The 27,693-nt window shown below is 33.1% G+C and overlaps 1 protein-coding gene across 2 annotated transcripts in view; it reads right to left on the bottom strand.

Moving 5' to 3' along the window:
* Positions 1 to 16,871: 16,871 nt before the first annotated feature.
* Positions 16,872 to 27,693, bottom strand: part of LOC118202118 (hemicentin-2-like) — a 228,657-nt gene continuing 217,835 nt past the window's right edge. For both annotated transcript variants that reach the window (XM_085812393.1, XM_085812394.1), the window contains exons 9-10: positions 17,805 to 17,899; positions 16,872 to 17,076 (exon numbers count right to left, since the gene is read on the bottom strand). In XM_085812393.1, the coding sequence (XP_085668519.1) occupies positions 17,050 to 17,076; positions 17,805 to 17,899 (122 nt within the window). In that variant the 3' untranslated portion in view covers positions 16,872 to 17,049. The remainder of the gene's footprint in view (positions 17,077 to 17,804; positions 17,900 to 27,693) is intronic.

Genomic DNA, 27,693 nt, shown 5'->3' with positions numbered 1-27,693 from the left:
TTCTTTGGCTAGTTCATCTGCCTGATCATTACCAAAATGTCCACTATGTCCTTTGATTCATGAAATTTGAACTTTGTAGTTTGGAATTTTGCCAAGAAGAGAATTTATGTCGGATATCAATGGAGAGGAAGGTAAGGGATTCTTAATATCTAGAATAGCTGCTTTGGGAGTCAGATTTTATGCTAAATTCGTTGAGATTTTTGAGAATGGCTATTTCAATCGCTGCTTTTATGGTTGACAATTCCGCTTGGAAAACGCTATTATTATAATGGAGATGGCCTTTTCATTTGATGATATTTCAGGGGGTAATTTGAAAAAAGACTGCGGAACCAACTTTTCCTTCAATTTTTGATCCATCAGTATAAGCAATTGGAGATATACTTGAATTTTCTTCAAGCGTGGGGAATATTATTTTGCTGAAGCGAAGCGCTGGATGGATAGAATTGGGGTTAGTTTTCTTTTCGTATTTGGATGGCCAAAAGTTTTGGTTGTTTAATTCTGCGGCTTGGTAAAGTTGAAGGACTTTCATATAGGCGCTTTTCATTTCTGCACTGATTGATAATGGAAGAGTACCAGCTAAATTATCAAGTGCTATATTTGAAGTTGTGCGATACGCCCGAGTAATGCAAAGAGTAAAAGGCCTTTGAATTGAATTTAAACATTTGATCTTTCTCACGGTCATTGGTTATGCCCAAATTCCGGCTCCGTAATTTACCATTTTTGAGATGACTGTTTTTAGAAGAATACGTGTTATGTGGGGATTTAAGCTCCAGTTATATATCCACGCATATGTCGCAAGCAGTTTGATATTGATGTTGTACGAAATTTAATATTTTGTATATGACGAATTAAGGAAATTTTCTTCTCGATTGTTAAACCGAGGTACTTAATTGTATTCACAGATTTGATCTTTTGATTGTCAATTTTTAGAGGTAAAGCTTTAGTTATATTTTGCCCTTATTTACGGATCACTAAGACTTGGGATTTACTATGTGAAATTTGTAGTTTTTGAATCTTGTAAAGTTTGTTAAATAACTGGAGTGTTTCGTTGCAGTTATTCTGTAAAATGTCTCTGGTACGGCCACTTGTAATAAAAGCTACATCATCTGCAAAAGCTACAATTTTTGAGTGATCTGGCCATGGATAGGCAATGATGTTGTTGAAACTGGTATTCCAGAGGTCTGCACTCATTCAAGACCCCTGAGGACATCCTCTGATATGATTACGCACAATTTCAGTATTGTAAATAATCATACTTTTCCTGATTCTGAAGTAATCTTAAATCATTAGAAATAAATTTTGTGGGCACTTAACACTAGAAGGGCCAGAGCAGTCATTTTGACTGCTTTCGTCATTTGACCTTGGATTCCTTAAAAACCCTTAATCTTAAGAAGTCACAAATTTTGGTATTTTCCTAAAATATGTCGAAAATTATTGGTACCAAATATAAATCGAATGAAATTAAAATTAACGGAGATATTATTAGTTATACCTAAAAGCGCCACGAACAGTCATAATGACTGCTAGTAATACTGGGTAGATTTATATGGTATTCTCGCTCAGAAAATATTTTTCTTGGAAAAACATCTGGCGTACATATACATTCCTTTCATCCACTGATTATTTACAGAAGGCTATACTTCCCTTCCGCTCAGAAAATCCCATTTGTTGGAAAAACATCTGGCCTGCACATTCCTTTTCACTCTCTCTTTATTTACAACATCAAATACTTCCCCACCTCCTTGTCAATGGTCCACCCCTTTTTGGCGAAATGATATAGTCATTAGTTTGCAGTAGTTCAGTCAGTTTGTTTCATGACATTTCATTCTTTCAAGCGCACGGTAATGGCAGCTCGAAGACCGCGATATCTGAGTCCAGAAGAAATTGTACAAAATTTACAGGATTTATCTGAAAATGAATCTGATGTTGAAGAACATAATATTGATGATGATATGGATTATGAGCCTCCACAAAACTTTGAGAGAAATAATAGTTCTAGTGAATCTGAAGATAGCACGGAAGAGCAATCGTTGGGCCAAGGTTTTCAGCCCATCGATATTTACGCAGCAAATATTTCGTCATCAGTAACTGCAGCATCCACATCATCTGAAATAGGTAAGAAATATTTATGTATTTGTTATTTTTGTTTTGACAATTTCTGATGTACTCAAATTTTTTTAAAATGTGATGAGTCATTTATTGTAAAAAAATATGCATATATATTATTTTTTTTAGGTTCCCCTAATTCACAAGGTATAGGATTAAAGCGAAAACATCATTTACCTAACTCGGGATACGCACGAGGAAGAGGATGTCTTTTCCAAAACCACGAAGAAGGCTCTATATATGTCTCAAAAGATGGAACCTTGTGGACTGTGACATCTACTTCACAAACTACAGCTGTGAAATATGGAGCTCAAAATGTGCTAAAAGAAATGCCGGGTCCAACATCTTATGCAAAACGAAATGTTGGGGACAATGTGTTGAGTGCTTGGAGGTTGTTTGTGGATGAATCGATGTTACGACATATTAAAAAGTGCACGGAAGCAGAGGCAGTTTTGAACAATGAAGAAAACTGGGCAATATCTTTAGAAGAGCTTGATACTTTTATTGCTATTATTTGTGCAAGAGGAGCATATGGTTGCAATGATATGAATTATGACTTTTTGTGGAATAATACACGGGGTCCTCCTTTTTTCCGAGAAACCATGTCTCGCAATCGTTTTGACTTGAAGTCAACTAGGACTCAGCGTTTAGAAAGTGATAAGTTTGCACTTTTTTCCGATATTTGGAATAAATTTATACAGAACTGTGCGATTTCCTATAAACCGGGAGAAAATCTAGTTGTGGATGAGCAGTTATTTCCATCCAAAGCCAGGTGTAAGTTTATACAGTATATGCCGAATAAACCTGATAAATTCGGTATCAAATTTTGGATGTTAGTCGATATAGACTCGAAGTATATGTGCAATGCTTTTCCATATCTTGGAAAAAAATACATCGAGAAGTGAAACTGAAAGTCTTCCTGAAATTGTAGTAATGCGTCTTCTAAGCCATTATCTGAATTCAGGTCCAAATATGACAACGGACAATTATTTTTCCTCACTATCATTAGCTATTAGACTTAAAATGAGAAACACAAGTTTTGTCGGCACAGTAAGAAGACATCAACAAGAAATTCCGCATGAAGTAAGGAAATCAAAAATCCTGCTATTTGAAACAGTTTTCCTAAAAAATGGTGAAACTACGCTCACTGTCTATCAGGGAAAAAGGAATAAAAATGTCCTACTACTAAGTACCTTACATCCAAAAAGTGTAAATGTAGACTCACAAAATAAGAAAAAGATTCCAGAAACAGTAGAGTTCTACAACAAAACCAAATGTGGAGTTGATATCGTTGACAAGATGACACGTAAATGTTCTGTTCGGGCTGCTTCACGTAGATGGCCTGTGCTTGTTTTCTGTAATATGCTGGATTTAGCAGGGACGAATGCCTACATTATCTACCATAAATTAAGTGATAAAAATATTACAAGGCACGACTTCCTATTTCAATCAGCAGAGTAATTAAGAGAGCTTTATTTAAACAGAAGAAAAACCGCAAAATTGCCCCAGGAAATTTCCAAATCTAGCAATAGACTCTCGAAGAAAAGACATCAATGCCAGATTGGACTTTATAACAACAACAAAACAAGCGATGTGGGTAAAAAATATTCATATTATGTGTGTGGAAAATGCACTTCCAATATTGAAAAAGTTGTGTTTTGTAAAAATTGCGAAAATCTGTAAAATGTGTTTTATTAAGGGTAGGCTGAAATTTATAATAAAATATCCTCTATTTTTTATTAAAATAATCTGTTATTCTTTAAAGTTCTTCAATAACTGTAATTAATATTCTTAAAAGCATTATAAAGCATTTACATTTGAATATATACATTAATTCGTTGAACAGTCAATTTGACTGCCGTTGGCGCTTCTAGTTAGGGAGAAAGCTTGGCGCTTCTAGTGTTTAAAGGAACGCAGCGCTTGTAAAACTGCTAGCCACCATAAAGAATCAAAAGCTGATTTTAAGTCGAGACATATTATTGCAGAATGAAGTTGTTTGATTTTATTGTTTCTGACTTGTTCAACAGCTGAATTAATTGCATGACTTGTTGAAAGTAGACTTCGAAATCCAAACAGGTTATTGCTTATTAAGTTTCTGCTGTAAACATGAAATTTTAGACGACCAATAAGACATCTTTCAAAAATTTTTCCCAGGGCTGGGAAAAGATTTATCAGACGATAAGATTTAGGTTCATCGGAGCTTTTATTCTTCTTATTGAAGAGTATTATATTACCAATTTTCAGACAATCAGGAAAGGTAGAGAGCTCTATACATCGATTGCAAAAAATACAGATTATGTCAGGATGGGCTTGATTGATTAATTTTATAATGTGGTTATCGATGCCATCTGGTCGTGGTGCCTTTTTTAAAGCTAGGTTTTTAATTAGTTGTTTTATTTCTTGTTTTGAGAAAGGAATATCGTTGTTTGTTTGTGGAATGTCATTGCAGTTACGGATTCTGGTTTGAATAGGAGAATCTTCAGCTGGATCATCTTCTAGAAAGACAGAGTCAAGAATCTCATTTAGGGTTGAGAGAGAGGCATCCTGAATTTCAACATAACGTGAAAGCAAATTTCAGGGAAGTTGGATTTGCGACGGTTTAAATATTTTACTACTGACGATCTTGTATAAGGTGCCATAAATTTCTTTATTGTTTGAACAATATTTGTGCCAACTTTTTAATTTAGAATCGAGAATCATTTTTTTTTGTAGTTTGCATTTTCTTTTTTGAATTTGAGCCAGGCTTGGTGTCTTAATTCATCGTCAGTAATCGATTTCATTTTCCGTTTCAATGCTCTTGCCTTATGCTTCTGAGCGCGTAACTCTTTAATCCACCAATTTATATGAAAATAAGGTTTTGCAGATCGTATTGGAAAGATATTTTCACAGATTTCTCTGATTTTTGTTATAAAATCTTCTCTAGCTTTATTTAGATCTTCTTTTGTTGTACTTAGTTGGAAGGAAGAAGTCATTGGAAGTGCGGATTGTTGAATTTGCTTAATAAAGTTCTTTTCTTTCTTTTTAGTAATTTTAAAACGTTTCATTAAAACTGATTCTGAGTTCTCTTTGATTTCAAAAGTAATATATTTATGATCTGAGTGGGAGTTGTCTTCTTCAATTTTGCGATTTGAAATCGAATTAATTAGGTGATGGGAAGTAACTACGAGATCTGGCCACCCTTTCATATACATTGTTTCGAAAGAAGGTAAATCCGAGGCTTGATTATGAATGACAAGATTACGTGAATTGAAGAATTCCTCAAGGGACCTTCCCCTTGGAATTGTGGAGTTGCAGCCCCAAATCTGGTTGTGTGAATTGAAATCTCCACGAATTATGTGCGGACCTCGGAAGGAAGACGAGATGAATTCTAAATCTTGAAGCAAAGGAGAAATATCCTCGGAGGGAGATGCATAAATACTTGAAATAAGAAGTTGAGAGTTGGAACTATTAAGACAGATTGTAACTAAATCTCTTTTGGCTGTAATTAGAATTGGGTGCCAGCTATGATTAAAACTGATGACAGCTGCTCTGGGATGTTGATTAGGGGACTGAGGAGAATATTGGAAGACATTCCAAGACATTGGAATGCTACTTACTTTCCCTTCGATATAACAGGGTTCTTGTATTAAAACAAAGTCTTTATAGTTATGAGTTAAGAATTCTGCTAGATGGTCAGAAACCGTTTTTGCTCTTTGTAAGTTGATTTGGAGAAAACGAATTGAAGAAAATGGTATCGAGTTTTGTAGTAAGTTTGGGGGTAGATTATTTTGTACATCATTGCCCATGTTATAATCTTGAGTTAAAGCGTTGTTCATATTGCGCTCTTGCATGTTAATTACAACTGCATAATTTTTAGTTATGGATGATGGCAACATGTGAGGTTGTGGCTTTGTCCGGGTATACTAATTTGTTGAGCTGACTCCTGTAAGTCTGGCATGTTCTTTTATGAGTACTGTGATCAGTAAGCAATGAAGAACCAGTTTCTTGGTTACTTCGCACGCAATTTACACAGAGTTTTACGATTGAGGTACACTCTCTATGGGAATGTTGTTTTGCGCAGATGGAACAGCAGGGAGGATTTTGACAGCTATGACTATCATGTCCAAGACCCTGACGATGAAGGCAACGTGAAATTGAAATGTAGGGACGGAAGGAACATGAGTTGAATCCGATGAAGAGTCTTGAAGAAGTAAAACAGTCACTAGAATCTGAAGAAATTTCTACAATCCAATTATTTGTATTTTTAGATCGGTGAACTGGAGAACACGAAATATCAAGATTATCATTTGATGTAATTTTCAGAAAAGCCTATTTGATATCTTAAGCAGCAGCTGAAGAGGGTACATTAAACACTATGAATTTGGTACTTTTGGGTTTTGAAGTACGAACAGTTACGGATGCTTGTAGATGTGAATTTTCAACGATTGAGCGGTGTACGTGATCTAAGTCTGCTTGTGAAGGCATATGTATGTGTCTTGATGCCTATTTCTTGTTCCATTCTTTTCCAGTTAATTAACAGTAGATTTTGGCGTGTGGCTGCTTGGTTTGTCTTGATGCAGTTCTAATGATTGATGACATTGTGGGTAAAGAGAAGGAACTTTATCAATATTTGGGAAATTGAGTATAAAACATGTTTCGGCTGATATGAAATTGACATTAAGGGTTTTAGTTTTCTTCACTGTCTTAAATTTTTATTTCTCGTGATATCAAAAAACAACAACAATCATAAATCGTTTTAAAAATCTTTCTTTCTTAAAAATTTATTTTTTGAACAATGTGCTAAGACGTTTTTTCTCTTTGATGATAATAAATGGAACTCGTTTGAGTACAGTCATTTAAATATGCCCGAAATTCATCTATTGTGACAACATTTTTTCCATTTTTTTTCTGCAGCGCGTTCTGCTTTGGGCGATATGTCGTGGAGGAAGAAGATGCACATTACCTTTTTTTTGCCTTTTTAAGATTCAAATCAGCATTGTTCACTTTGTTTACAGTTGACACTGACCATTTTAATGATTACTGGATTGTCATTTGACTTGAACAGATTGTTCTTACGTTTGCAACATTCGAAACATTCCGTCGCACTTAGAAGCGGTATAACACCAGGGTGCCTGAGTCAAGGACCCTACCCCTTAACGAACGCGTAAGTTGTTTCGAATGTTGTCATGAGTAACTAACATAAGATATAATATTTTTTTTAATAAATTATGATCATATTTTCAAGTAATGAGATAATAAGATATTCTAGCAGAAATAAAGTGTGCGCCGAATTCCAATAAAGACCTGAAAATGCCATGTGGGATAGCTAAGAAAGGGGAAAAGAGCTGGCTTTAACCTGAGTCCTAGAGATACATATATAACATACAATACAGATAGTGTGAGTCAACTGGTGTACTTAAATCGTAGCATAAGTCATAAAGTACAGTACAGGTAAAGTAATTCAAATTAAACAATATGAGTACTAAGTATGGTCATAGGCCGTTTACAATTATTTTGGTCATTTACATCATAATCGTAGACCTTTATAACAGGGTTTTCGATACTTGCGAGGTTAGCATAAAAATTATGAGCAAACTGGCAATAAAAATATTTCTGTTCTTCAATGCCTAATTCATCATGAAGTTTTTGATTTCGAACGTGCTAGAGCGAGTTGCTGTCGTAGAACAGAATTTTGTGCCTGCTGTAACTTTTTCCTATATGATTTGCATGAATATGCCCAAACTGGGGAGTCATATCATAGTATGGGACGCAATACAGTTTTATAAATAAGCAACTTGTTATCTATTGAAAGTACAGTGTTTTGAGAAATTAAGGGGTGAAGTGTAGCTTTACTAACTCGAAACTTTTTAAGGATATATGTTATGTGTGGGTACCATGAGAGAGTTTTACTGAGGATCACCCCAAGATAAAGTACTTGCTTGGCCCATGGAATATCTTCTCCGTAACGTTGCAGGTTTTTATTGAATTTGTTCTTCTTGGTAAAAATAATTGCTTGAGTCTTATCTACATTAACTTTGATCTTCCATTTTGTCAGCCAAGTCTCGAGTATGTTTGTAATCGTTGTATTGCTGGTCTAATAAATGCACTTTGTGAGAGGATCGAAGTGTCGTCTGCATATATTGCGAGTGTTGTGTTCTGCGTGGTGGGAATGTCGTTCACGTAACTATTGAATAAAGTGGACCCAAACAGACACCCCTGCGAAATGTTCCTGTTTTCCCTTGGATATGGATTTTGAACCATTTTCCCCTTGCAGCCGAACTCTTTTTCCTTTCTTTCTGAAAATGCTATCTATCACTGCTTTAGATACTTAAAAATCATGGCTTTGCAAGCATCTTTTAATAACTAAATAGGAATAATTTTCTTCGGAAAGAGCACAAACATAGCTTTCTGTCCATTGCTTCTTTAAAAGAGCAATTTTGCATGAAACCAAATTTATCAAGCAGCAGACGATAACTTAAACTTTGTAAAATATAGTTGTAGTTAAAAAAAAAAAATGTTTCCAAGCAAGCTGCTTTTTGTAGCAAAGCAAAATCGTCTAAAAAATGTGCGAACAGAGTGTGTAAATCATAATATATCCAAATCATGTGTTCTAACCTAAATTTGCATCGGATACAATTATTCTCATCTATAAGCGATTGAATGCTTAAAGACAATGGGAACTGAGATTCATTTTGAAAGCATTTAACACTGAGTGACTGATAAATGAGAAAAAAACATAGACTGTTAATTTAGCCCCTAATTATGCCTAACTGAAGACCATACTGATACTTACTTTACTAATGTACTATTTTAATAACAAGCATTATGATTACATTTAAAAGCAATTGTCAGACGTAGTTTGGCGTGGAAGTCTCTCTCGATTTTCGGAGGGAAAAGAAATATTTCTTGCTGGAGAAGAGGGGTATGTGTTTCTGATTGTCCCCGAAACAAACAGCATTTTATTCGAAATCTACGCCAAACTAACGTATTTTTAAAACTACGCCAAACTTTACGTATTTTCCTTAATTTTATATTTTACTTTGGTGTGCTTCTCTTCCTCCTCAAACTATTTCAGTATTTGCATGTTTACAAAATTAAAGCTTTCAGATTTTTACGTTTTCCGCATTTATTTATACTGGGGGAGAACTTGTATGAATAATATTTCGATTACAGACACAAGAGAAATTTTGAAAATTTTTCGTAAAAATAGACTTTTATAAGAATAGACTTAAATCTTTTATAAGGCATAACATCTAATACGTAAAATCCTTACAATGTAGCAAGATATTTGGTGCTAATTTGTCACCAAAAGATTCTGTAAATTATGCCGTTGACCTGCCAAAATTTTGATTCTACTATTCCAGTGTACATCGCATGCGTTCAGTTTGATTAGGATTCGTATCTGCAGGTTTGAAAACCTAGGCAGTTACCTGGAATCATTTATTACGCTGCTGAATCCTTCTTACGTAAACTGGCTGATATAATGTAACACATGGTGGTGTTAAAAGGTTAGATTATTTGAATAAGGGAAACGCATACGGATGTCTGTTTAAGAAGTCATATGCCTTCATGGAGGACTTTGTGAGAGAAATAAGCTTGTATTCGCGTTACACATGGGGGAATCCATGAAACTCGACAATGGAACCAGGCCGTTCGCTTAGAGTTTAACCTAAATCAGGTCGAACTACCACTATTCAGTGTTCTTAACCACTCGGTCACAGGTGGGCACTGATGTTAAAAGAAAGAATTTACATGGAAGGAACATAATTTTATCATGAAAGAATATATCTGATCTAATACGTTCCCCTAAGTCAATGTTTCGTGACATGAGCCACAAGTCACATGGTATTCTAGCTCTACAAATACTGTCTTTCATATAGTAGCCAGGAGACAGCTGCATAACATTCCTAAAATGTGGCCTAAATGTTGTATAAATGTTGGTTTGATCTTCAGGATCTGAGACTAATTACAATATATTTTCGTATTTCCCTGCGTATACTGAACATCTGAATTCTTTTCCTTGACAAATTTCCAAGTATTTTGAGGTATGTACTCGAAACACTTGGTTTCAATAGTTTGTCTCAAAATATTACAAAGATCGCTGCTTAGCATCTTACGTCTTTACAGGTTTAATTTTATTCTTCGTGCATAATGATCCCAACGCATTCATATGTAAAAAGTTACGCGTACTTGACCATCCATTATAAACTTTAATGGTTCAGAGACCTTCTGTAATCTAGTTATGTTTCTGGACTAAACACTGAACTTGCGTTTTACGAGGAAGGATAGATTAACAGTAAGTTTAGATCCTACGTTCTGCAATTTCTGACACACTGTTTTTGATAAAGCTGACAAAACATGAGTTTTAACCTGATATTTTTATTATAATATTACTCGTACAATTATGCAGACTATGTACCTTGTTCAAACACCAATTTCTTTAAATGCACATCAAAAGTATGCAAAAATAGAGTAAAAAACAAGAATTAACTATTGGCAGTTACAAGAATAAGAATGTCGTACAGGGTCAGTAGTATAAAATATGCAAAATTTTACTATAGTTTTCATTCTTTTATATACCGCTCTTGAAAAGGTTTATGTGAACATTTGTCCAATAATTTTTTCAAATGATCAAATAATTTTTCTTTTAAAAATTAAGTATGCGTACGATATTCAAATCGATTAATTATTGATTGATTAATGTAAGGATATTTCTACGTATTTTATTTACCAATGGGCTTATTTACATGTGAGCGTATATCCATGTGAGTTTTTTTCCGTGTGGCCATATTTCGAAGTGAGCATATCTCCATGTGAGTTTTTTTCTATGTGGGTATATTTCCGTGAGTGGCTTTTTTTCTGTGATCCTTTATACATGTGAGCATTATTCTGTGAGCATTATTCCTGTGGGTTTTTTTTTTCCTAGAACCAACCATATATTACCGCACTAATAATATTGTTGTATGAACTGGATTTGAGTTATCATTTGCAGAACTCAGTTAAGTTTACTTTCAATTATCAACTTATGTTGCCTTAATACTATGGTTCTTTTATTTACGAATATATATCTACGTGTTTATATATAATAAGCAGATACATTCTGAAGTGTTTGACCGCATTACCGAACTTGAAGTTATACTCTCAAATCGTGTAACTACACGCTTGTAGTCCACTCGCCAAACAACGAGCGTAGCTTTACGCTGAAGATAATCATTTTTAGAAATTTCAATGCCTAGCTCTTTGTCCAGTTTCCACTTCATCATAAGAGATAGTATTTGTTTGTAAAACTACTTCTAAATTTAAAATCTCAGTATGCATTGTTTTATGCTTTTCAACTACGTTATTATTTCTAGATCAAATACAGCCTCCTTTTTGATGTGTTTCGTAAACTAAACCTTCTCTGCCATTTTTAATTTTATATTTTTAATGAGTATCCAAATATGTAGGTATTAGATGTAATAAAAGAGTGGTATCTTGAATTTTGAGTAATATGCGTTTGCTTCTAAGAGAAGTAAAATTAATGACAAATATTTCTTAATATGCTTTTCTCTAAAATTATCATCAATATGATCTAGGGGAAAATATTTGCTTTCTGAAAAAAGAACGTTAAGTCGTACATTTTTATCAAAATGTTATCCTTTCTTTAATCGATTTCGAGGATTATAAAGAATAGATTCTGTTTCCCTCTCAGAAGAAACAAACAAACAAACAAAAAAGAAAAAAAAACCGAAAAAAAAAAAAAAAACTCTTCTATATGGTTTATTTTTAGTGTTGCGCTTCCTAATAAATATTATAGAGAGGAAAATTTAAAAAAAAAAAGAAAAAAAAAATGCTACTGAGAAAAAGGAATATATTTCTAATCGTCGCATACACAAATCTACATAGTTTTATTTAAAATTACCGCTAGATTAAGCCTGTCTATTTTATTAATTTTAAATTATACATTCGTCATTCTAATCTTTGATTGATGGTTCTGAAAATTATTTAATGATTATTTTTGTTGTAATTTATAATGAAGTAACTCACTTTTAATTTATACTTAATTAAGTTTATTATAAATTTATTTGAACTAGCTTCTCGCTGAACTAAGCTTATATAAATATTTCAGGAAATTTCAGGATTGTAGAAACTTTCGGCGCACTTTTTTGTTAAAATTCCACAAATGTCTAGTAGATGGCAGCACTATGTATCTGAGATTATGTATTTTCGCAACTGATTTCTAAGCACGTGTCTAGAAGTTGGAGCTAAATCACAATCAACCACGAAAATTAATGTAGGAACTGAGTATCTCAGAAAATTCAGCATCACGTAGTGTTATGGGTATTTAGAATTCCTATTTAAGGGTCATTTAGTTAAGTGAGTATTAATTTACTGTAACCACAGCAGTACTGTAAATGTGAGGAACTTACGTGACCTAGCAAAAATTTCAGTGCCTAGCTCTTTGTCCAGTTTCCACTTCATCATAAGAGATAGTGTTTGTTTGTAAAACTACTTCGAAACATTTTTTCCTTGAAATAATTTTGTTTATTGTTGTTTTGAGTATTTGGTATCCACCATAGTATAACTGATTCGCAAAGCTGTCACAAAATTTATCATTTTCATTAATTTAATACACTAATATATGATTTGTTCCTTTAGATGTAATTTAATTGTAATTAATCATTATTTATTGTTTTATTAAATATTATTGTTGTTCTGAAGGCTTTCCAAACTACTTAATATATCTAATTTTAGAAATTAAGCTAATATTGTAGCTAGTCTAGCATAGTTTGAATCATATTTAGATATTGTATCAAAATATACTGATATAGATGCTAGACATAGATCAAAATATACTGATATAGATGCTAGATAATGCTAGACAACGTGGCTGCATAAAGTACCAAAATTTAAGTCACATTCATGATCCCAGAAAATTAAAAAATTTTGGGATATACGTTTTGGTGATAAATACCAGTATTAAAAAGTATAGGTCACTTCAAAGAGCTCGCCGTAAGTATTTTTAATACATATAATTTCGAGTAATTATTTTAATTTATTATTGTGTTTTTATATTTTATTTATTATTGTATTTTTAGCCTAAAGGAGCAATTTGACCAAAAGGGCTATTAATTTCGTTTTGGCATTTGGCGTTGATTCACTATAAATGGGGAATCACCAAATATTACAGCTCTGTATTATCGTTAAAGAAATTAAATAACGAAGAATTTGCATAAATATATTTATGTTTCTCGAATTGTGATAAAACAACGGTACCTAGAGCCGTCCAATTTTGAACAACATACATCTCCACCCGAATATGGGCATCTGGAAACCCGAATTTGGAATTTGTTTATTATCAAGTTCATAATTTGTAAAGTAATTCTTTTAGGGTGGTATTCCTAGTGTACTTTGCCATAGTTCCATAAATGCAAATCTTACTTAATATAAATTAGTAAAAGGAAAATATTAGGATAAAACACACTAGGGCTGTAAACAAGCATTGCATCAATTTCTTTTTTTTTAATACAATAATTATAACTCTGCTTTAACGATACTATATTAATGTGACGTTGCTGAGGATTTTTTTTAATATATCCTTTGTTTAATAGACAATACGAATTCTGTTGTAAAAGGAAACTGGAAAAAAAAAAAAAAAAAAAAAAAAAAAAAAAAACTGCATTGTTCATTTTTTTGTGAGCATCGTAAAAGTATACTTGCATTGGAATTGTGATATAGAGCGCATGCAATATTACGCAATAGATAAAAATTAGAAATTAGTAAAACATTTAAATTCAGTGTTTGCGTCATGAATTTAAAAGCTTGCTTTTGCACATTTTGCAAATGTTGTTTCAACTCTCAAAATTAAATTTTAAAGGTATCAGTTATTTTCTTGATGAATGTACTTTCGCTTATATGATTTATCACGTCGATTATAATAACTTCCTTTAACGTTGGTACTTCTGAAGCTTGACGGTCTAAATTTTCTTTAGCTGCATTAATTAAGAAACTATTAATCGAACATCTTTACAATTTAGTAAGTTTTATTAATTGAACATTTACTATACCTTTATTTTCATTAGTCTTTACCAAGATGCACATTCGATTGAACAGCATTTGATGCAAGGATTTTGAATGAGGGCTTAGATATCGAGCAGGGTTTCTCAACCTTCAAGCAGTTGCAACCCAGTTTTCAAACACAATTTTCATCGCGCCATACTCTCATACAATAATAGTGTATTTTGAGTGTTTTGATGATAAAGCTATACTACGATCTCAATTACAAACAATACAAAAAACCAAGAATAAGTTAATTTATTAATATTAGGCAACAGTGATCTACTGCATTCAATCGATGCCTCTCTGTCTTACGTCCACCATATTAGACATTATCGCGGCGTCGGGACAAGTTTCGATTTATCTCCAACATTCTAAAACGTCTGCGTAGACGCATAGGTGTATAAATGCTGCACCTCATTAAATTCCAACTGTCTCAATCGAGTCGATCCTTCTACTGGTATCGAATCTCTAGTGTATATTGGAATTTATATGTTAATTGCAATTCACGGTATTAAATATCTAATACAGTGGATTTTTGCAGAATCATGGATAAATTTTTAAGTGATCATAAGCGAGTATTCGGCCATAGTGAAGCATCAACAAATGCACAGACGAGCGGGGCTCTGAAAATAAAATCAAAAAAATATTTTCAAGAATTCTTGAAGTTTGGGTTTACCAGTAGTGAAGTAAATGAAAAATAAATGCCCTTGTGCTCAAACCTTTTGCCAGCGGACAGCATGAAACCTAATAAATTTAAAAGACATTTTAAAACGCTTCATAGTAAATACATTAAAAACTCTGAGAATTCTTCAAATTTAAATTTAAAACATATGAAAAGCACACTTTGTTTTTTAAAAATAAGTTTGTATGTGAATGGAAAAGGCCTTACTTAACTCTCACAAAGTTTCATATAATATACGATATCAGATAATATATGATATCATAATGATATCAGATATAAAAATCTGATATCATTGAAGCATAGCTTATTTTGCCAGATCCAAGTGAAATTATAGAAACTATGTTTGGAGATGATTTTGCCAAACAACTTCTTCATCAAACTACATCAAATGACAATGTTACCTATCGAGCTTTTCGGATTATTTGCTATCATAAATGATTCTATAAACGTGGCAAACACAGAGCAGAAAATGTGCTTCGAAATATGCACCAATGGTGCTCCTACTATATCTGGAAGATTCCAAAGTAGGCTAGCACTTGTAAAGCAAAAATCTCGACAGTGTGTTTGGACACATTGCATGATACAAAGAGAAGCTCTGACTTTCAAATAAATGAGGCCTGCCCTGAATTTTGTATTAAGGACGATTGTAACCGGATCTAATTATATAAATATGATACCTCTAAAATTAAGAAACTTTTCTGCACTTTTTAAAGAGACTAATGCAGTACATTCAGCATTGCAATTTTATTGGGAGGCAAGATGCTATCATGGCAGATTTTTCCAACATGTATACGAATTTAGAGATGGAATAGCAATTTTTTTACTAAGAAGAGCCAACCAGAAGTCGGAAAGTTTCGATACAGATTCTTTGTGATGATATACGGCTACTTGTTCGACATATTCGAGAAATTAAATAACTTGAATCTTCAACTCCAAAAAGTAAATACTCACAAATGATAAAGATAATACTTTTCTTAGGAACCTGGAATTATGGAGCAGAAATGTAAAGCATGAAAAGCTACAGATATTTGCATATGTGGATAATACGTTAAAATTTAAAATGCTGAAGGAAAAAATGGGAATGCTGTTTTTGCAACCACTGAAAATCATTTACCCGAGCTAGCAAACAATTATAAAAAAAGTATTTTTTTGCTGAATACAAGTTTGTGGCATGTTACGTGTGGTTTAGGGATCCATTTCAAAGTAGTCCTGAAGGTCGAACTGCCGAAGAAGAAGCTTTTGTAGAGGTTACAGCAAGTGACGAAATCAAAAGACAATTTAGAAATAAATTCCTCTTTGAATTTTAGGCCGGGGTGGATAATATACTTTCTACACTGAAAACAGTAGCATTTCCTATACTATTACCATTTTTAACATTCTACTTTTGCAAAACCGGATTTTCTGAGCTAGCTGCTTTCTGAGCTAGCTGAAGAGAAAATATAGATCTCAGCTAAATACAGAAAAATAATTCAGAGTGTCAGTTTATAAAAAGTCCCTCTACAAGACAGGCCCGAGAGAATTACTAATAATTATTAAACATGGTTTTAATCTAGTATTGATAAGTTAATTATTAAATACATTATCCAGTACTGATACGGTCATATTAATAAGTGTATTGTATTAGAGCAAATGTATTAGATTCTTTTTGCTTTCCTTTCAGTAAATTAATCATTTTTAACAATGTTTTCTTTTCTAATACGCTGGATTTCCCATTTATGTTATCAAACCCCATCCGAAGGGCGCGCGCCCCAGCGGTTGAGAATCACTGATTTAGACCATTTTGGCAACAGCGTTTGCAGGTTTATTATTTCTGCTCAGCTCAGTCTGGAAATATTCCGGCTTTAGCCTTTTTTTAACCGGCATTAAAACGCAACATTAAAGTTTTGAGCTAGTTTATTTATGCCAAAAAGTGTAAATTCAATTCATGTTACTTTACTACACGCCAGTGGTGGAGTTTCCTTTGTACGCACTTGTAATTCAAAAACCTAGATATTGTGAAACAAAGTGTGCATCAACATTCGTACGATAATTCTAGATGAAAGAAAACGTACTAAAGGCCTTATACACAAAATAATGCCTTTAATTACACTACTAAATTTTTCATCAGAATCATTTGTGCATTATAAGGGTATTTATACACGAACTTCAATTTAGCTCTGGATTTAAATATCCGGTACACTCTCTCATAAGACGTAACGGTCTGTTTATTTACAAACCACTCATCAGAAATGCATTACCCGCGTTCACCTCGTTGTGCATCCTCTGGATTCCTGAAACAGAATTAAACAATTATTTAAATAACACTTTACAATTATTTAAGAAAAATTTTTCTATAAATAAGATACTGTGCTGGATAGTTGCTAAGGACGGACGACACTAATCACTCATAGAAAAGACAAAATGAAATAAAGCAAAAAGTGTAAGTAGGTTAAGTGCAGGATACATTAAGAACATGTATGCTTATGCAAATTTCCATTTCTTCACTTACTCGTTATATGATAGCTATGATAAAAGGTTTAAAGAATTTGATGCAAGCTGTCAGTTGTTATACCAAATGATAGTTTTACGGGAAAGATTTTATTGACTATCCTCAAAGTTTCAATATGTATTTCCGACATCACTTAAATGGTTTTAAGCCTGGCCATATCATTGGGAAGTCGAAGAAGGGCGAAGGTGTACAATATCACCAGCAGCGTTGTTTCAAACCTGTGGAAAACATTTAAAATCTGGAACCCCTAGCCAGCGTCATGGAGAGGGCGTGTAGGATGTACGACACCTGCAGGATACAGTGCATATCGGCATAAAGGAGAAGCGCAACGCAGGCGAGGAATGAGTTTCTTACTGCCACAGGACAGCAGACCTCTACCAAAACTGTAGCCATACGTTTGAGATATTTAGTAGATTATTTAATTACAATTAAAGATATAAAAACATGTTATTTTGACAGTAATTTAAGATTAAAAAATAAATATACCTTATATAATAACATTATTCTTACTTTTGTAGTGCCTAACAGATTGGAAGAACAATCAGTTTCTTTTGTATTTGAAGATTTCTTCACGAATTTCTGTATTAGTAATCTGCAACTTCGATCTTGGGAAAAATAAGAGTAAATAAATAAATAAATAAAGGTAACAAATGTAATCTAAATGACTACCTATAGTAAAAGAACATCAGATCATTTATCTTAGAAATATACATTCAGAAACATCCATAAATATAATTTTTAAAAATGAATATATAATAAAAAAATCTAGTTATAACCACGTGCAGTGCTGATAAGGACCACGTGTTTCTGTGACTCCTTCTCCTTTATTTTCTTCTTTCTAGGTATTTCTTTCTCCTGATGAGGAGGAACCTTTAGCTGCCCTCGAAATCGATTGAGTGTTTCATTATACCTACGCTAAATACAAGGTGGTTTTTACGATCTTGATGGTCACATTAGCGTGTTTCTCTTCTAGTCTAGAACTGGACCTATTCATGAAACTGATTGGCTAATATCCATTCAAATAAATATATGTAACTTATTCAAAACTTAAAAATTATGCTAATGGCAATTACAGTCAAAATTTTATATCCTGTAAACATTAACTAATCAGAAGGAGGAGCATGTAAACTGGCAGAAGAAATTGATAGAGAAATTATCGATGCTGACTACGAACCAAAACAAATTTTTAAATTTGACCAACCTATTTGACGCCTAGAACCTACATTTACAAAGAAACAAAATGGATGGCTGAGGCTCAAAGCTTATCAGGATCGATTAGCTCTTACGTTTTGCTGGTAATATCGCAGATTTTGCATTAAAGCCATTTCAGACTTATCATTCGAAAAACCCAACAGCATCTAAAAATTTAATAAGCATACCCTGCCAGTATATTTTCGCTCCAATGCTAAAGCATATATGATAAGATCTCGGGCTTGTTTTTAAATTGTTTCCTTCCACAAATACGAATATATTGCAGGAAAGTTTTCCTGTTCTTTTAAAAAATGTTTTGCCTCTCACCATCTTTTGCATTTAGCATTTAAATCCTAATGTGGACGTTGTTTTTCTGCTTCTAAGAAACAGCACCATTGAACCAGCCTATGGATGAAGATCAAGCCTATGGATCAACATCGTATTTAAAGCAAATTATATTTTACATTTGTCCAGGCTACTGCAGCAACTAGACAGACTTCTTTCGTTACGTGATTTATGGAAACAATATTTTGAATTGTATCGAAAATTTTGCTACTGCTTAAGAAATTCACAAAGAGTTTACCTGAAAAGTTTACAATGCTAAATAAGCTTATTGCTGAGCTGGAAACTAGGGATCAAAGCTTTGAGTGGACAAATAAGAGTCGAAAAAATAAGAAAAGAAGTTTTACATCCTTTTTGTAAAATTTAAGCTAATGGAAGAACTGTTCGTACAAAACAAATAACGTGCATGAAAAAGGCAGGGTAACAAATCGAAAAGTGCAGTTTCAGCAGCAGCTTGATGATAGTCAAATTTCTGACTGTTGCAGTTTAGAAGATAATTTTCAGCTGTAAAATGAAAGGCTGTAGTTATGCCGCAAATTGTCGGTTAATCTTTTTTCTGCTGTTATTTATTAGCCGGTCAAAAGCTGTCCTCAGTTGAGAACATCTGTACGTTGCAAATGGTAATAAAGTTGTGGCGCCATCTATTAAGGGTTGAAAGCAACTGCTGCGACCAAAAAATTACCGGTTATTGATTTTCGAGAAAGACGTTGATAACATACCCTCATTTCTATATTTGATAATGAAATATCTAGTTCATTTCAATTGCAAAACGAAGTAAAAATTCCATGTCTGTACAAAGGAAACTTAAAAATATCGACAGTTTAGCGACATAAAATGGATAACCTAATAAAGTATATTAATTCTCAGTTTACAATTAAAATCTGGAAAAGAAATCGAATTTCAAGCAAGAAATCAATATTATGAATCACTTGCTAATTAACATTAACGATAAATGTTAAAGAAATGTGACAGATTAGAATGATTTAAATATTTCAACAAGCCTTTGAAACTAAGATATAAAAAAAATCCAGTGCACTTAACATGATCGAATAGCAATTTACTATGAATATTATGCAATCCTTTAGCATTAATAAATGAAATGAAATGAAGTTTAAGCCAAAATTGAGATTTAATTCCAGATTTCCTTTCCGAAGGAGTTTATTTCGCCGTTTGAGACTGATACAGTGCTGACATCTGTCGACTGTTTCTACAACTATTTAAAATGTAGAATCGACAACGTAAGTACAAATGAAAAATACAGTCGATAAACAGATGAAATTGAAATAACACGTTTCTCTGAAACTGAAAACGGTCAAAATATGCATTGCATTTAGAGTGTGAAATTCATAACGTAATAAAAGCAAATGTAACTTGTAATTTCAAATTCGCAACCTAATCAAATTTAATAACTGGGTTGTATTGTTTCTTTATAAAGAGCAATAATCAGGTACATAAATACGATTTTAATACATATTAATCTGCTTTGAATACCTTACATGATTGATAATGACTACAATGAGTACGAGGTGTAATTAATTTAAATTTAACAGTGAAAATTATTGATCTTTTGAAAATTTTCTGTCTAAAATGTGAATGAGATTACGCATACTAAAAGTGTCACCACTACAAAGAAAAAAAAAAAAAAAAAAAAAAAATGGCGTATGATCATAAACATTTAAAACAAGCTAAGGATCAATAAAATATTTTTCTAGAAGAAATCTAGGCTATTTTTTTAAAAGCCTTCCTAACGATTTGGATATTTTAATAATATCGCTTTGGAAGAAGGATATCTTTTCTTATTAAGGAAAATATAATTTAGTTTCCGTCCAGAAGCGTATTTTACTCTTCCAATTATTTTAAACTGAGACTACCGAATAATCTTCCGTCTTTCATAAAGCGGATTTCTTTGTTTTGTTACAAAATTCTATAAATTGCTCTCATGCTATAGGCTTCTCATAAATATAAAAATAAAAATGGAGCAATATCTAACAAGCGTTAAACTAGTTTATAGTTTATCTCCACACGGCCATTTCAAGGGTTATTTAAAGCGTTTCCGAGTTTCTGCAACTAGGATTTGAAGTTGCATTAGCGAGCGGAATAAATATTCACCCCCCTCTCCCAGTTGTGCTCGCACCGTTACCAGAATTTCCTACAATATATTGGAATATACATGTTTAAAACATCGCCATTAATTTATTGTGAACTTTCAAGAATTAAAGTGTAGAAGTGGGATACATGGGGAATTTTCCAAATCAGTATTTCAAGTGTCCTTGAGTATCCGTGAGTCTGTTAAGTCTTGAATTTCGCAAATCCTTCATTTAAGAATAAGAAGATGTGGAAAAAAAAAAAAAAAAAAAAAAACCTCTATGCAATATTAAAATTTTTTAAAGCAACAAAAATTTTGAAATCTGCATTCGATAAAAACATATCCAAGAATGCAGTTTTCAAAAATCCATCTGCATTTCTAGAGAAGATACACATTTAATTTGGTAAACGAAGTATGCAGTTAAAATTCTTCAATCTTGAGGTTCATCTCAATATAACCTGACAAAAAAATATTGCACATTACCCATAAACATTTCATATTAAAGCAAATGTAGTGGATGAAGGATCATCTCAAGAGATAAAAGAACATTAAATAAATCTAAATTATTTTGATAGAACTACGTGTACTGTAGAGAATAAGGACTCAACGAAGTGAAGTGATTCACATCCCCTGAGTTAGCAACAATTATTCTCTTTTTTACTGAGCGTTTCTGTCAAATGTCAATGGAACAAGAGTTTCCAAAGTTTTCAATTGAAATATTTTAGAATTTTTAGGTTAGGCTTCGAACGAAGAAAAAAATTCACATCCGTGTATTCAAATGTTGAAACTTTCGTGGGATTCGAGGCTGTTAATTTTCTGAATTAAAAAGGAATCTGTTTTACAGTTTTCAAAATCTAGCCTTTTAATTATAGCTGATACATGTTTATTATGCTTCTTAAAATAATTCTACTTTCTGCTTCTTATTTTAATTCTGTAGAGGCCCTCTACTTTCATTTGTTACGTTGCTGGCATAAATTACTTTTGTATGCTTCATGATATACTTTGTGAAACATAAGAAAATAGAATTAACGTATAGAAAAAAATCTTCATTTTGTGATTTTTGGGATAAAAGTGATATATTTAATGCCATTCTCAGAGGCTTCATTGTCGAGTTTTACACCCAGTTCATTTCTCTATACTGATTGTAAATTTTGAACTGTCACCTATATGATGCTTAAAGATCTTGTCAACGCATTTGCCTCCTTACCACGATGAATGTCGTGGGCTTATTCTGGCCATTGTGAAACAAGTGACACTTGTAACAGTTGTAATATTCTGGTTAATTTACATGTCCTTGGGCACTAGAACTTTAGACAAGAGTCTAGTTACTATTCGCTGGTCTTTTTGTAACTATGAAGATAAGTCCAAAGGAGGGTTAAAATACCCTTTATTCACTCAAAGAAATAATAATAGTACGCCTCTCTCGGGCTTACAGGAAAGCCTCCAGTCGGGCTTAAAATAAGAAACTAAACTAATTTTAACTAACTAAAACTAAGCCGAAGCTGTACAGGAATAACTAACCGAGTTGGTCCGTAATTAAACTTCACCGGCGAATACCAACAGGTACTGTAACGTATTTTTGTTGCTACGCTACTAAGATAATTCGCATTAAGAAATGTAAATTACCGCAGACGATTATCCGCAAAGAATATCCGCAGACGATGCGCGCACTTAAAAATGTTTTTAAGTTATTCTGTAAGTTTTGACTAATAAAGTTGGTTGTTCGTTCAAAAATGGCGAGAGGTTTTTAAAACTTCATTACAGACGTATACGAGAATAAATGGTGGCAGTCGCTCGGATGGAAAGGTGAAACTAGTGTTTATATAAAAACTAAAGAAACAGTACTTGTGAGTATAAGTTTTAATGAATACTGTGCCATTTTGTATGAAAATGTTGCACCTTATTATTGAATTCGACTAATAGAACGATAGTCTAAGTTTAAGCTTTTCGATTAAAGCGCTAAAATATTTAATGTTCTTTTAAAATTTAAGCTCTTGTATTAGAATGGGAAATTTATTACGTTGATATTAGAATATTCCTATTACGAATTTTGAGCTCTTGTATTAGAGTAACACATTTACTACGTTAATATTAGAATATTTCTATTATGAAATTTGAGCTCTTGTATTAGAGTCGCAAATCAAGGATTTTGTTGTGTAAATCAAGTTAGAGGCTTGAATTCTTTTTTATTTACTTTAGTATAATTTATTAACAGCAAGCTTCGCAGATTTTTTGTTTATCGGAAAGCACATAAGTCTTATTGCATTAAGTATTTTAGAAAAAAAAATACGTTGTGCCATACTTGAATTTCTAATAAAAAAGGCTAGATCGAGCACATTGATTTGAATTTTTGAGTATTGAAAATTTTTGAGTTTTTGAGTAAATTTTAAAATTAATTTTGAAAACGCTGTCGAAGAGTTTTTATATTTCTAAACATGTCATTTCTTGCCAAAGGTAGAAAACAAGATTTAATAAAAGTAGCTGAAGAATTAGTAGGTTGAGGAAGTGCCGCTAAATATAAGATCCCAGAAATTAAAAAAAATAATCACTGAAAGTCTTACGATGAGGAAGAAGTTAAATTAATTCTACACCCAATAATTACTGAACGCCTGGCTCGAGAAGAGCGTGTGGCTCAAGAAAAGAGAGAAGAACGTCTGGCTCAAGAAGCAAGGGCATATTAATTGGAAATAAAGCGGCTTGAAATTGAAAATCAAGTAATACGAGCTGGAGAATCAACAGCGAATATAGTAGAATCGAGCAACAAAATCCAGTTGTCACAAATTACTCCAACGTTTGACGAAAAAATGGGATGAAATGGGACTACATTTGATAAATTTTGAGAGAAAAACTGAAATGGCTCAAGTTCCTAAGAATGATAAGTTGGCTTACTTTTTGGGTGTTTTACCCACCGAAATCTCCAATATGTTAGCCAGGGAACCATCTGAAGATGCGACTAAGTACGAATATGAGAAAAATCTAATCTTAAGAAAATATAAACTTAACAGTGAAAAGCAGAAACAGTGCTTTTATCGACATAAAAAAACTCCTTAAAAATCTTGGAGAAATTATGCCAATGAACTTTCTAGTTATTTTTTGGAGTGGATTGCGGATTTAGAAATTAAGACATTTGAGAATCTGAAAGATTTAATAGTTACCGAGCAAATTAAATTTAGGATTCCCATGGAAGTGAATGATAATTTTCTCGACCAATGAACGAAATTAAAAACTCCATATGAGGGAGCAGAAAAATTAGACGAGTATGAGAGTATTAAACAGAGCTTTAAGAGAGATAATCCTAGAAAAAAGGTTTGAAACTTCAAGAAAGTCATCAAAACGTGAACAAAATGCAAACTGGCTATCATAATAGACATAATCCTAAAGAAGTCTCGAAAGACTTTTATCCTAAACCTATAATTTGGACAGAATGTACTAATAAAATTCATGAAACGGAATTTGAAAAAACGGAGACAACCTCGTTGTTATGAATGCAGATCGCACTCGCATCTTCGACTTCCTTGTAATAAACTCAAGAAGAATTTAAAAAATATAGCATCCAATGAAACTGTACCCTCAAATGAATTTTCCAAAACTAATTTTAAGGATATTATGGCTTCATATACCAAGATAGGTAAAGTAAATGGCTATAAAATGCCCATACTTAGAGATACCGCTGCAACTTTGGATTTAATTTGCCAAAAGTATGTGCAGCCTTCCATGTATACGGGTGAGACCGTGTGGGTACGAGCACCTCAGCAAGAACATCCAGCGTGCTTCCCTTTGTCTGAGGTAGAGCTTGAATGTAATCTTGGTCATATAATAACAAAGGCTGCAGTCTTAAGAGATTCATTAGATCAAGGAAGGTATCTAGGTAACAAAATCGCTGCATTATTTGAAGAAGCAAAACTAGATGAAGAATTTGAAATTCATATGATAAACGCCATACAAGCTCGTGCTCAACAGCGACGACTAAAAGAAACGGAAAATCTGGTCTTAACAAATGAGTTAAATTCTGAAATTGAACTTAACGACAAAGACACATTGACTGGAAATGAAAGCTTGCCTCCTGTGAAATATGAACGTTCAGAATTAGATCTGATAAAGGCATCTCCAGAAATATTTATACAAGAACAGAAGGAGAGCGTCGAATTGAAGCCGATTTATGAAGAAGCTAAAATAAAATCATCTAAGGGTACGAGGTATATGTTGAAAGGCCAAATGCTCTTTTTCAAAAAAGAAGATCGTGATGGAACACAAGGACTATTGATTGTTGTTCCTGAAAAATATCGGAAACAGTTTATGACTATTTGTCATGAAGAAAGAGCAGCCCATCTTGGTGCAACAAAGACTAAAAATGCATTATTCAAAAATTTTCATTGGTTACATTGTTACAAAAATGTCGGGAATTTTGTTAAAACTTGTGACAAATGTCAAAGAATTAGAAAGCCACCAGATAAAAAGAAAGCACCTTTGAAAATTTTCCCTGTTATCACAGAAATATTTTCAAAAATAAATGTTGACGCTTATGGGCATCTTTCCCCGACACCTTCAGGAAATAAGTATCTTATAACTGCAATCTGCATGTCTTCAAAATATCCGGATGCAGTTCCTGTCGCAAATCTTTGTTCAACCACGATTGTTGATATTTTCCTTCAAATTTTTAGTCGAATGGGATTTTCAAAGGAGGTCCAAACCGACCAAGCTACATCTTTTACGAGTGCGCTAACATCGAATTTCCTAGAACAATTCGGAATTAAAGTTGTACGAAGTTGTTTTTACCACCCACAAAGCAATCATATAGAGAGGATGCATAGAACTTTAAAAAGAATTATTCGAGTCCTATGTCTAGAATCTGGTCCGGACTGGGATAAAATCTTACCTCAGGCTTTATTTGCTCACACGACCTAGACTCAAATATCTAGGTCCTGTAGTAAGACAAGGTCAAAGAAGACCAGCAGAAATAATCTAAGCCATAAAGAACTTCCCTAAACCTACCAACGAAAACACAGGTTCGGTCATTTTTAAGATTTGCGGGGTATTATTGACGATTTATTTCTGAATTTTCTGTGATTTCTGCACCACTAACAGATTTGTTAAAAGGAACATGCTGCAAATCAACCATAAATTGGACTGATGACTGCCAAAATACTTTTCATAAACTCAAGAAACGATTAACACAAAATCCAGTCTTACACAGTCCGAACTTTTCTCAGCCCTTTAACGTTCAATGCGACACTTCGAATATTGGTATTAGCGTTGTATTATCATTGATAAATGCTAAAGGCGAAGAACATCTAATAATATTTCTTAGCAAAACGTTTTCACCTACTGAACAGTACGTACAATCGAAACTACTACGTACAGTACGATCTAAAGGGAGTGTGCTGCCATTGTCTTTGCAGTATAAAAGTTAAAATTTTGCCTATATGGACCTCATAAGTTCCTCATTCAGACTGATCATAATCTCTCTAGCATAAACTCTAGTATGGTTGGATAAAATCACTTGGACTAATCCTAGACTATTACGATGGGTTTTGATATTACAACTTTTTAACTATGAAGTTGCGTATAGAAAGGGGAAGCACCATCAAAATGCTGACAGTTTAAGTCGTTGTATCCAAACATCTCACAACTAAAATATACATTCTAGGAAGTTTAAGACGTCACTGTTTAAATTTTCGTAATATTAGTATATTACATTTTATATGTTTATTTAAAATGCTTCTTTGAAAGCATATGTACTCATTTGGTCAGGTATCTAACTTTCTCTTGTAAAACAAAAAATTAATGCATTAAGAAAAACTTTTCTTCGAAACGTTCCCCGTGAAGGAAGGAATTTAAAGCTGTAACGTTGCAGTCTTGCGTAGATACGTACGTATTTGCGTTGCTATGCTACCAAGAAAATTCCACTAAGAAATGTAAATTACCGCAGACGATTAAGACGATTATTCCGCAAAGAATATCCGCAGACGTTGCGCGCGCTTAAAAATGCTTTTCAGTTATTCTGTAAGTTTTGACTTATAATGTTGGTTAATGGTTTAACCCACAAAAATGACGAGAGTTCTTTAAGACTTCATTACAGTACGTTAGACTTCCACCGAAGTAATAAGTTAGCTTTAACTTAAAGTAAAGATGTGGCCCGAAGCCAGAACAGGCTGCATCGAGAACATCTGTGCTCTTCTACGGAAGTGACTAATCTTCCTACTAAATACTTGTTTTACTTCATCTACATAAAACGCGAGATTGAAAACTTATTCTAGTAGGAAGTTGTAAGTGGAAAACAAGAATTTAAAGGAAAGGGTTTCAAAATTAAAACTATTGGAAAATTAAAGTAATCCCTACCCAACAGCAAATTTTGATCTCATTCATGAATATGATGTAGGTTCAATTAATATTTTGAGCACTGATCCTGAACCTGTAAATTTTTTGACTGAAATATTTTAAAGCCTTTTATTTCGATAAATTGAATGTCTAGTAATTTGCTTTCCGCTGCTCTAAAATTTGTATTCATGCACTGAAAGTATACAAAATTCATAACGAAACCTAAAGAAAATCTCGCCTTAAAGTTTTCGAAAAACAACTTTAAATCAGATTCCTGAAAGCAAGCAATTAAAAAAATGTGTATAGTGTACAAAAAGTAAATATGTTAGGCGAGTTAAAAAACATTCTGTACAGGGATTTTCTTGTTTTTCTCCGAGTCCAGTATGAAAGTAAGAAGTTTCACTTAGAAAGTACTTCGAAGATGAAGTACGGTGGATATACCTTACCGCGGGTTCAGCGCTA

The sequence above is a fragment of the Stegodyphus dumicola genome, chromosome 3 (assembly GCF_044657685.1).
Source record: "Stegodyphus dumicola isolate Sdum_Otavi_A_Nest chromosome 3, ASM4465768v1".
Taxonomy (NCBI): domain Eukaryota; kingdom Metazoa; phylum Arthropoda; class Arachnida; order Araneae; family Eresidae; genus Stegodyphus; species Stegodyphus dumicola.
The sequence above is the reverse complement of the archived record's forward strand: the minus strand, read 5'-3'. Positions and strand labels throughout refer to the sequence as shown.